This window comes from Microcaecilia unicolor, chromosome 2 (genome assembly GCF_901765095.1).
Source record: "Microcaecilia unicolor chromosome 2, aMicUni1.1, whole genome shotgun sequence".
Lineage (NCBI taxonomy): Eukaryota > Metazoa > Chordata > Amphibia > Gymnophiona > Siphonopidae > Microcaecilia > Microcaecilia unicolor.
Window position 1 is genome coordinate 323,162,695 of NC_044032.1, and position 12,309 is coordinate 323,175,003.

At 44.6% G+C, this 12,309-nt stretch overlaps 1 protein-coding gene across 1 annotated transcript in view; it reads right to left on the bottom strand.

The window, feature by feature from the left end:
• Positions 1-12,309, bottom strand: part of ELP1 (elongator complex protein 1) — a 1,128,708-nt gene that overhangs the window by 620,514 nt on the left and 495,885 nt on the right. The window contains 1 exon segment of the mRNA XM_030194341.1: positions 7,170-7,352. Coding sequence (XP_030050201.1) covers positions 7,170-7,352 — 183 coding nt within the window.

Consider the following 12,309-nt stretch of genomic DNA (forward strand, 5'->3'; position numbering starts at 1 on the left):
CTAGATGGCAGATGACGTTTAATGTGAGCAAGTGCAAGGTGATGCATGTGGGAAAAAAGAACCCGAATTATAGCTACGTCATGCAAGGTTTCACGTTAGGAGTTACGGACCAAGAAAGGAATCTGGGTGTCGTTGTCGATAATACACTGAAACCTTCTGCTCAGTGTGCTGCTGCGGCTAGGAAAGCGAATAGAATGTTGGATATTATTAGGAAAGGTATGGAAAACAGGTGTGAGGATGTTATAATGCCGTTATATCGCTCCATGGTGCGACCGCACCTTGAGTATTGTGTTCTGGTCGCCGCATCTCATAAAAGATATAGTGGAATTGGAAAAGGTGCAGCGAAGGGCGACTAAAATGATAGCGGGGATGGGACGACTTCCCTATGAAGAAAGACTAAGGAGGCTAGGGCTTTTCAGCTTGGATAAGAGACGGCTGAGGGGAGACATGATAGAGGTATATAAAATAATGAGTGGAGTGGAGCAGGTGGATGTGAAGCGTCTGTTCACGCTTTCCAAAAATACTAGGACTAGGGGGCATGCGATGAAACTACAGTGTAGTAAATTTAAAACAAATCGGAGAAACTTTTTCTTCACCCAATGCGTAATTAAACTCTGGAATTTGTTGCCGGAGAACGTGGTGAAGGCGGTTAGCTTGGCAGAGTTTAAAAAGGGGTTAGACGGTTTCCTAAAGGACAAGCCCATAAACCACTACTAAATGGACTTTGGAAAAATCCACAATTCCAGGAATATCATGCATAGAATGTTTGTACGTTTGGGAAGCTCGCCAGGTGCCTTTGGCCTGGATTGGCCACTGTCGTGGACAGGATGCTGGGCTCGATGGACCTTTGGTCTTTTCCCAGTGTGGCATTACTTATGTACTTATAACTCCACGGGAGAGGCGGGGTATGCAAAAAAGGATAGACTGGCCTTGGGGAAATTTATAGCTCGGTGGGGGTTGGTAGATCTATGGCGAGCAACACGTGCACAAGAAAAAGATTATACGTACTTCTCAGCAACGCATAACTTCTACTCAAGGATAGACCTGTTACTGGGGGATGGGGTAATCGCAGGGGCGATGCAAGAGGTCCATATTGAACCGCAAACGTGGTCGGACCATGCCCCAGTGGTAATGGAGTTAAGGATAGAGAGACAGCAAACTGGGCCGAAGTACTGGCGCCTGGATGAGGCTCTCTTGCGGGAGCCACAAAATATAGTGGAAATTGAAAAATATATACGGGAATATATAGAATTTAATGATGTGGGGGGAATACACCCAGTAAGTTTATGGGAAGGACTAAAGGTGGTCTTGCGGGGTCAGGTGATAGCGTTTCGGGCCCGCTTGGGAAAGACAAAGGGGGTACAAGAGGCCACAATTAGGGAGAGTATAATACAAATAGAAAAGGCCCATAAAGCAGACCCGTCTGACTCTCAGGTAAGGGAACAATTACATCAATGCAGATTGAGGCTTAATGAAGTACAGCTGGTGGAGATAGCGAATCAGTTAGAACAAACAAGACAAGAACATTTTCAAATTGGGGAAAAAGCGAGTAGATTATTAGCCAACAAACTCAAACAACAAATAAGTCACACTTATATCGGCGCCTTAAAAATCAGGCAGGGCAGACTGTGAATGAGATGGAGCAAATTCAAACACTATTTTATGAATATTATTCTAAGCTTTATGAGTCAGAGCAGGATGTAACTGGGCCTGAGATAGAGGAGTATATTAAAGAGACAGATATGCCCCAATTGACGCAAGGGGAGACGGAGATGCTCTCGGAACCCATAACATTAGAGGAGGTGGAATGGGCCATTAAGGAGCTTCCCCTAGCGAAGGCGCCGGGCCCGGACGGGTTCCCTGCGAGTTTCTATAAATTATATAAGGTCCACTTGGCACCATTGCTACTGAGGCTCTTTCAATCGTTTGAGCAGACACAGGAGCTCCCATATTCGTAGTGGTTAGCTGCGATAACCCTAATCTTGAAACCTGGGAAAGACCCGCAGGAGTGCGGCTCGTACAGGTCAATCTCACTGCTCAATGATGATTATAAAATATTCACAAAAATACTGGCGAAGCGTTTGCAAATCGTTTTGCCCAAGCTTATTCATAGAGACCAAACGGGGTTTATCGCAGGGCGACAGGCTTTTGATAATATGAGATGCCTGCTACATGTTATACAGCAGGTAAGGGACGAACAGATGCCAGCAGTGCTTCTCTCGATTGATACGGAGAAAGCATTTGATCGAGTGGAATGGGCCTTTTTATTTGCGGTATTGCGGGGGGTGGGGATAGGGGGAAGGTACCTGAGCTGGCTTCACCTATTGTATCAAGCCCCGTTAGCCACATTGAAAATTAATGGATCCTATATAAAACCTATAGAATTGCATAGGGGAACTAGGCAGGGATGCGCGGTTTCGCCCCTTCTGTTTGCCCTTTTTATGGAGCCTTTGGCATGTGCAGTCCGGGCGGACTCAAGCATCTGGGGAGTGGTGAAAGGTCTGAGAGAGCATAAACTTATGTTATTCGCAGATTATGTGCTCCTCACTATGACACAGCCTGAGACTTCGGTAAAGAAAGTAGTGGAGGTAATGGCACAGTATGGGACCTTATAAGGCTTTAAGGTCAATATAACCAAATCTGAGATATTGAATCTAACGGTCTCATCTCAAGAGGCCTCCCAGTTGCGGGCAGACCTCCCGTTTGCCTGGGTGGCCAAGTCAATAAGATACCTGGGGGTGCAGATCACGCCAAAAGTGGAAGCACTATACAAGGCAAATTTCCCAATGAAAATAGCAGAACTAATCGCAGAGCTGGATAGATGGGAAGGCCTAAATGTATCCTGGATAGGAAGAATCCAAGCAGTAAAAATGAAGTTACTCCCTAAAATACTATACTTATTTATGGCTCATCCCATCCCAATCCCACGGAGATTTTTTGAGCCAACTTAATCGCAAGCTATTTACATATATTTGGAGGAAACGCCCCCCCCCCCCCCCCCCGAGGGTGCGTCGAGCAATAATGTTTCAACCACAAGGGAGGGGAGGGATGGGAGTCCCAAATTTCTTACTCTATTACCAGGCAGCGCAATTGCGGATCCTGGCTGATTGGAATCCATATGCCAGCAATAAGTGGTTGCATTGGGAGAGGGCATGGTTGGGAACGCATGCTTTGGGAGATGTGCTGTGGCTCCCTGGTAAAGAACTGTTAGAAGTAATGAGAGGAGTCCCGGTGGGTGTGAGCCATGCGTTGGCCACGTGGTACCAAATCAGGAAGCAATGGTTCCCGGAGCGAAGATACTACCTCCAGACGGCTATATCCAGGGCTCCGGGGTTCAAATTGGGAGGAACAGAGAAAGTATATTGGGAATGGTCTAGGGCTGGATTGCATACGTTGGGTCAGTTATGGGAGAAGGGGGAAATGGTAAGTTTTGAAAGACTTCAGGAGGAATATGGGCTCCCTGCCAGAGATCAGGTTTACTATTGTAGTGTACGGCACTACATATTAACACGAGCCAGGGAGGAGCTTGAGTTGGAAGAAACAAGAATTGAAGGGTCACTGAGAAGGGGGGGGAAGGGGTAGTGTGTCACGTATATACCAGGCCTTACTACAGCGGGGGAATCCTCAAAGGTACTACATTAACAGATGGGAGGAAGCAGTGCAAAACACATATATACAGTCGATCTGGGAAAAATGCTATAGATACCTGTTCAAGCCATCCCTAGCACAATCTATGAGGGAGAATGGATTTAAAATATATTATTGGTGGTACTACACACCAGATAGGCTACAACGAATATATGGGGGGGGCATCTGCTGAGTGTTGGCGGGCATGTGGGGAAAGGGGAATTTTCATGCATACATGGTGGGAGTGTCCTAAGGTACAGGAATATTGGAAAGCAGTGGTGACCCAGATAAGCCTAGTACTGCAGTGTACATATACTTACAAGGTGGAACATTGTTTGTTGCATTTCCCACCCAAAACAATCAAAGCCGCCCATCATAAGTTGGCGACTCAATATTTAGTTGCAGCAAAGTTAGCACTTGCAAGGGCATGGAAACAACCGGTGCTCCCGGATATGAATGGGATAAACCACAAAGTGGGATTTCTGCACCAAATGTCAAAATTAACAGCACTAAAAAGGGGTCATATGGAAGCATTCAATAAAATGTGACAATTATATGAACAATACATAAATGAAGGTCAGCCTCGCTGGGATGTGGGGGGGGGGGGGGGAGGGTGGGAGGAAGTAGAAGTAGTAATGGGATGTAGTAGAATAGGGGATGCAACTGTTGAGCATTCAGTAGTAGTGAAGTGGTTGTTAAGATTGGTTAAGTAAGCCAAATGTGTTGGCACTCATTGTATGCGATTGGAGATGATTTATACTAATAAAAATTTTATTTAAAAATAACAAACCAAAAACGGGTCCATACCAATCCCTGAGGCATTCCACTACTTACCTTCGTTTCTTCTGAGTGGATTCTATTTACCACCACCCTCTGTCATCTGTTGGTCAACCAGTTTCTAATCCAGTTTACCACTTTGGGTCTTAAATTCAGCCCACTTAGGGCCAGATGCACAAAAACTAATGAGCCAGCAACATGGGTTTAAACTGGTTCTAGCCGGTTTAGCGAGAAAGGAGTGCAATGAGACATGCATAAAAGGGTTCTGCAAGGTCTTTTCCTGTCATGGTAGCAGCTAACAAAAGCTGTATGAAAGTTATTATAATGAGCTAATTACTATGAGCTAATTACTATACAAATGTGCATGCAAAGTGACGCACAGCAATTTTCCGAGTGATGCACTGTAGAAGTCTCTATCTTTACTGCTGAAAATTTAACGGGAGGTCTGGAGCTGTCGGTCCTGACAGCAACAAGGCTGCTATCACATATTTACACCGCAGGATTGTCCTGACAGCATTGAGAAGGCTTTTGTCTAGCAGCAGGACTTGTTGCTGCGAGTGAGATTGGCGAGTTGAAGAGATCTTCCAGAATCTGCCACTCTTCTCTTTCTGTTATTTATAAAAAAAAAAAAAAAACATCCCCTTTTCTCCTCCCTGCTAATAGATCTACATTTTGCCTGCAAGTACTGTACAATGTCCCGAAAATAAAGACTGTGGAGCATTAAACATGTGTAAAGTCTGCCTTATGACGTGACAGGGTTTGCTGTTTCTCCCAGCCTGTGAAAACATTGTGCTAATTGTTTCAAGGACCCCTGAGGCTTCTCATCCATTTGTAAACTAAAAAGTTCCTTACAGGAGCACTGTAAAATGCCTGCATGCGTTTATATAATCCATCGAAAAGTGATTTATTTCAGTGCTTTTGCTAACGTTTTACTCTTTTCAGCTGTACACACTTGCCATTTACTGGGCAGAAGAACAACCCAGCTCTTTTTTGTGAATAAGTTTGAACAGAGATAAGGGGATATTCTCAGGAGTGCCAAATGGTGTTTCTTTTCTACTGACTAGTTTCTTTTGTAAGTTTCCTCTTTCCCATCTGACTTATTGGGGAGCCATCATGAATGTCTGCCAGTATAATCTTGCTTTCCTCTTCTCTTTAATACATGCAGTTTGTCTGACTCTATGAAAGCAGTCTGTGGCATGCGCAGGGCAGCCATGCTTAACGACTGGCTGCTCTGCACATGCTCAGCTGACCGACTTGCTTCCCCCCTATGAAGGAAATCGCATGCAAATGAGCTAACAGCGAGCACTCATTTGCATGCGATTTCCTTCATGCATGCCCAGCTTTTTCAAAATCGGTAATCGGCAACAGGGATTGGTAAGGTAAGGGCTGTTTGCGGGGAGTTTAGTGCATCTAGGCTGTAGTTTATTCATGTGTCTTCTGTAAGGAATCATATCAAAGGCTTTGCTGAAATCCAAGTAGTTTACATCTGGCGCATGTTCTTTATCCAGTTTTCTGGTCACCCAAAGAAATCAGATTCGTTTGACAGGATTTTCCATGTTGTCTCAGATCTTGCAACCCACTGGATTCTAGAAAGTTCACTATCCTTTCTTTCAAGTAGTGACTCCATTATTTTACCTAACACCACCGTGAGGGCTTACTAGCCTGCAGTTTCCACACTTGTGTCCTGTCCCCGCTTTTGTGAGAGGAACCACTCTCCCATCTCTAAAGATCTGTTAAATAAATCCTTAAGGAGGTCCTGCCAGGATTTCTGAGCTCCCTCAGTATTCTGGGTATCTGCTCCATCCGACCCCATAGCTTCATCTACTATCAAATTTTCAAGTTAAATTAAACTCAAAAGCAGGAAAAATTGTGATGTTTACTAGCCTGCCTCAGCCTACTGTGCTCCAGAAGATTCAGGTCTGTGCTTTTTATCCACCTACAAAAGAAGGGAACATATTATACAAATAGGGAGCAGCACAATGCAGGGTGATGATCTATTGGCCAAAGAGACAAATGAAGGGTGACCTCTTATTGGCAAGAGAAACACCCTTGAAGGGCTTAATATTGCCAAAAGCAATACTTTCTCAGATTAAGGTTCAACTATTAGGGAAGGACCAATAAAAAAAAAAAAACAGATTAAAACAAAAAACCCATATGTGAACAAGTTGATCCACCCAGAATTGGCAGAACATACTTACTTAGAGGTATGTGAATGCATTCACAGTCTACATATATGCATGGATCCCAAAAACCCTACCACAAACCACAATCTTCTTGCTTCCACCGACACGTGCCAAAAATCTGAGGTGAAGACACCAAACAAAATAGCTTTAACTGCCGATTTTGGTGATCTCTGCCCATTCCCAAAACATTCATGTGGCATTCTGTGTACAGGCTTCTTAATTGCTATGGAGGAGTATCTTTCTTGCCCCAGGCTAAAAATGTCATATTTTTGAATGCCAGCTTACACCTTGGAGTCACAGAAGCAGTTGATCACTGGTGAACAAAAAAAATCCAACCCAGCTAGATGCAAAAACAAATGTCAGCATCTTAGCAGAGAGAAAACAAGAAACAGAAAATCTCTGCACAACCATGATTAAAGATTATCTTTAGTAATTATAATGTTCAAAACTATAAATACATTTTTCTCTCCTAAAAAATACAACACATATTGGTGATTACATGTTTCAGAAAGCGGCATACCATGAGAAATCTTCTATACCTCATGTTATTATTGCCTAACATCAAAACCAATTAATTCTTACCTGATTTCCATGTATCCCTCCTTGTCTCCATTTTCTGATGAGGTCAACGTCAGATGGTAGATAACAGATTGGGACAAAGGATGGCTGCAGCCGATAGCTAGAAAAGTGTCATCCTGCACCCAAGTCAGATGCTGTAGCCTCAGTGGATTTATCCTCTTCTCTTCATTGGCTTCAAAATTAATTCTGTTTTGAAGAATCCAAAATATTAAAAATGGCATTTTGGCAGTTAGAACTGCATAGTGATACTAAAAAATGAGCTTTTTCTCATTTAAATGTTGAGCTCACAGGATCTTAATATAACACACAACATCCACCAGCAAGCTGCCTTAGGAGTAGCCTCCACACAATGGAATGCACTCCCAGAAAGTCTTGCATTTAGTGAAGCATATCTACGTCAGGAAGCAGATGAAAGCCTGACTTTTCCTTCAAAATTTATCCAAAAGCTAGCATCGGCTGCATATATTGTTGCAGGACTTGATTAGCACACATTTTCTAGCTGTGATCAGCTGCATGCACTTTTTCTAACTGCAATATGTAATTTTTCCTCAAGTTAGTCACCCTTATCTAAATGACTGCTTGCTGTCCAGGGTAGAACAGGCAGGAGTGGTCCCCAGTACTCCTACCCCATTTCTGGCTCTGAGTTCAAAATGTCATTCAAGACCTGTAGCAGTAGTCTCATGGTACCACCACTAGGTCACTGACCACTATTGGTATTACTTCAAGACTACTGTTACAGGTCATGCGGCCATTTTTAATCCAGAGCCGGCTCAGGCAAGAGTGACTGGGAATTGATCCTGTCTATCCCACCCTAGGCCACCATGACAAGGCGAGCAGGAGATTCTTCGGGAGGGGGTGGGTCTAGAAGGGTGAGCGCCAAGAGCAGTGGATGCTCTTGGGAGGTTTTGTGGGGGGGGGGGGGGGGAGGGGGCTAAGGGTAAAGAAATAGCAAAACGAAGCCCTCTCCCCACAATAAACAGCCTGCTACCCAGTAAGTGACAATTCAATCAGCTCTCTACCAGTTAGCTATCTTGTTAACTACACAGATAGACTGCTGCAGCAGTCTGAGGGGATATTCGACAGCATTATCTGGGCAGTATATAAAAATGCTAATAAATGCGATCAAATTTTTAAATCAGGTGGAATTTTTTATCGAAGTTACAGTTTTAATGTATATTTTGCTGACACTGTAAGTAGTATACTATGATATAATACAGTGCAATCCGCTTAAGTGCAAGGGTCTGGGACCAAAGAAATACATGCAGTTAACCGGAGCGTGCACTTAACCGTTGTGACCCAAAGAAGCTTGACATCTGATAAACGTATGTATAGTACTGTTTATTATACGTACAGTATACAGTCTCCGTTAACTGACCTTAGGCTTACTTGAAGCAATCAGTCATAGTCCTCTGTACATGCTGTGAGTGCCATAGACTACGTCTGCCAGACGGTAAAAACTGTCATAGCACTGATATCCAATGGCCTACAGATAGGCCCGCACGGTGTTGAGACTCTCCAGCGCTCTTGCAAAAGTGACAGGTGGAGATTGTTGAATTTCGTCAGCATGTGCCTCGCTGCTCATTTCAACATCTGTTTCATCATCAGCCGTTGCTTGCTTGTAGGCACATATCTGGATCAGTGCTGTCGTCAGCTGTTTGTAGATCATAATCAACAGCTACATAGTGATGAAACTCCTCTTCAGCAACACTAGCTGAGATGTCAATAGCCTGTTCATCTGACACGTTTGCAGCAGCTGCATCTGTTTCGTTCCTCTCCACATCCTTAACAAAGCTTGCCCGCTTGTAGCAGTTCACAATGATTGCCTGTGTAACATGATTCCAGGCTTCTTTCTGCATATGTAGGGAATCCAACAGTGATAGATGACGAGCCAGTTCAACAGCACGTTTATCCTTGCCAGTCTGGTCATTCATAACGCTCAGACGACGTAGCACAAGAGCCCGATAATGTTGTTTGAAATAGGCTATTATGCCCTGATTGTTGGATCAGAGAAGTAGTGTTTGGTGGCAGGAAGACCACCTTGACGTTAGACAGCCTGACATCATCACTGTGTGCAGCACAATTATCACAAAGCAACAAAATCATTACTGAAAACCCAGATAGAACATTGCTGGAGAAGAGGCCTGGAATCTATTGATAATGTTCTAAGGTCCGTTCAGTGTTGAGGCAAATTACACTACACAAGGTAAATATCCTCAAGCATCAACAGCACCCACAGAGCTGGCTTCTATGCTGAAAGTTATTAACAGATGAATCTTTTCCAGAGATGGGGAAATGGTAAAACTACAGGATATGAATTTGAGAGTGCAGGGTGGTAGACTTAGGAGTAACATCAAGAATACTTTTTCATTAAGAGGGTAGTCAATGCCTGGAATATCCTCTTGGTGCAGGTGGTGGAGCCAAAAATCATGACAGAATTAAAAAATGTGTGGAATAAACCCATACAGAGGATATCTAAACAGAAAGAGGACAGTACCAAAACAAAAACAAATGACTTCATGAATGTTGCTGTATGACGATAGGCAGGAGTGGTGCTTAGATGGCAACTTCAGCTGTAAGGAACTAATGAAAGTGCCGGGCAAACTTCTACAGTCTATGTCCCATAAATGGCAAGACAGATCAGGATGGGCTGGAGCAGGTTTTAACAGCAACTCCAGCAGCTGGGACATAACAGAGCCATGTGGATTTTTATAGTGTGAATCCCGAAAATGGCAGATCGAGTATTTTTATACCATATTTGTTGTTGGTTTAATCATGAACTGATAATGAATGTGACTGTTGGGCAGACTGGATGGACCATTTACCTACTATTTGTTATGACACATACATCGACTGGATGTACCATTCATCTACTATTTATTATGACACCTACATCTTGGCAATACCAGATATTTAGAGAAACCTGCAGTAAACTGTGCTATTACAGATCTGGGATCAATTAGACCTCGACTGTGGAAATTTGCCAACTTTCCCCTGGACGGAGTTGGACCTTTGACTTTTAGAAAGAAATTGTGCATCTTTTTTTCCAAGATATTTGGGGCTGATTTAATTGAGTAATTTTATAACAGGGCACTTAGTTTAAGACGCCTAATTGGGCACAATTTTATAAAAAGACACAAAGGCACATGTGTGTCTTTATAAAATATTAGCATAAGCAGAAGAAATCATGACTACCTTGCAATTGTGAACACTTACACCTGCTTAAGAGAAGGAATAAAGTATAATAACAGAGCTAGGAGAATACAACTCCATGGGGAGCAGGAAGGGTAAGCAAAAATGCATGTCCTGCTGTCCTTGGAGAACATATGCTACAGATGAGTAACTTTACTTTCTCCGAGGACAAGCAGGACACGTATTCTTACATCTGCGAATCCCTAGCCACCAAGCTCGCTGAAAATCAACCAAGGACAATATGACTTGAAATGCAAAGGCCAATCACAAGCCAATCAACCTGAACTTATATACAGCAGGGGCGGAGCTACGGGTGGGCCTGGGTGGGCCCAGGCCCACCCAAACTCAGCTAAGGCCCACCCAGTTTCTGTGACCGCCAATCACAGCTGCAATCAGTCACATCAAGTACGGACGTGCAAGGCAGCCTCCGGGAGTCAGTCCAGGAAACAAGCAGCAGCACAGCAGCAGCTCTCCCGCAGCTCTCCCACAGCGCCGATCATTACTGGGAGTGTGTCGGCGTTGGGAGTCAGACATTGGGGCGGGTCGGCGGGGACCTGCTTCGGCGGATGACGTGGTTGCGACGCCGCGTACCTCAGGATCTGCCATGCCATTTCCAGCTCGCGTCATGGTCAATTCTGCAGTGCTGCGATGATGGTGATGCCTGCCTAGTGACCCTGCAGCTTGCGTCAACCGGTCTCCCTCCAAGCCGTATTAGCCGTAGGTAAGCACAGCATTGAGCTCCAGGACTCAACGCGGGCTGGTGAAAACCTGCTGCAAGGGGCAAAATCGGAGAGTTGAGCTGTTGAGCAGTGCTGGAGAAATCGAGTTCACTGTAATCAGCTTGGTGATCTTGGGTCTCCTTTCCAGGCAGCACTTTGCACCAGGTGATCTTGGGCCTCATGGGGGGGGGGGGGGGCGGTAGACCTCTGCAGGGAAGCTCAAAGTACTACTACTACTTAACAAAGGCAGGTAAAAGTTGTTTTGTGTAATGCTGATGGGCTTCTGAGTGGGGGTGGGCTCTGTCTGCATTGTCCAGGTTAAAAAGTAAAGTTTTGTATTTCATTCATGGTGGGTTTTTGGGTGGAGATGGGCTCTGAAGTACCTAGGATGTTTAAAAAAAAGTGTTTAATGCTAGTGTGCTTCTGTGTGGGGGAGGGGGAGGGAAGGGCAGGGCTGATGCCAGACTATGGGATAGGGGGCAAGGGAGAGGTCAGGGCTGATGCCAGGGTAAGGGGGTAGGGGATAAAGGGATAGGGTAGGCCTGGCACTAGTTACAGGGAGGGGTGGGGGTAGGAAAGGTTAGGGCTGATTCTGGGTTATATAGATGGAGGAGTAAAGAAGGGAAGGGTAGTGCTGATGCTGAGCTATAGGGAGGGATGGGGGAGTAGGGAAGGGTAAGGCTGATTTTGGGCTACAGGAATAGATTGGCGGGATAGGAAGGTAAGGGCAGGGTAGGGCTGATGCTGGGCTATGGGGATGGATGGGGGGGGGGGGGGGTAGGGAAGGGTAGGGCTGATGTTAGGCTACAGGGATGAATGGAGGGGGGGGGAGTAGGGACAATTTCTAATTTTTGGTCCTTTATTTTGTAATTGATCAGGGTTGATCTGTGTTCTGCATGTGACTGAGGTGAGAGAGTCTGCTGGCATGTGGTTAGTGTCAGGATCTATATCTCAGTCTGACTTGTCTGGCGCTGTTGTGTATATTCACTGCTTCCTTTTTAAAGATACTGTCATTGGTATTTGTGAGTTCAGAATTGTTGGTGATTAGGTTTGCAGCATAGGCTCTGAGAAGCTTCTTCGCAGGATTTAGTGTTACTTCACTAAGTATCTGGCAGTGAAGGAATTTTGTGTTGCTATTATTGAAGTGCTCCCAGAATTTGAATATATTTTTCCTATAGAAAGCTGTAAGAGGAAACGTTTTGTATGCTACAGATTCCACAATAGGTGGGGAAAAA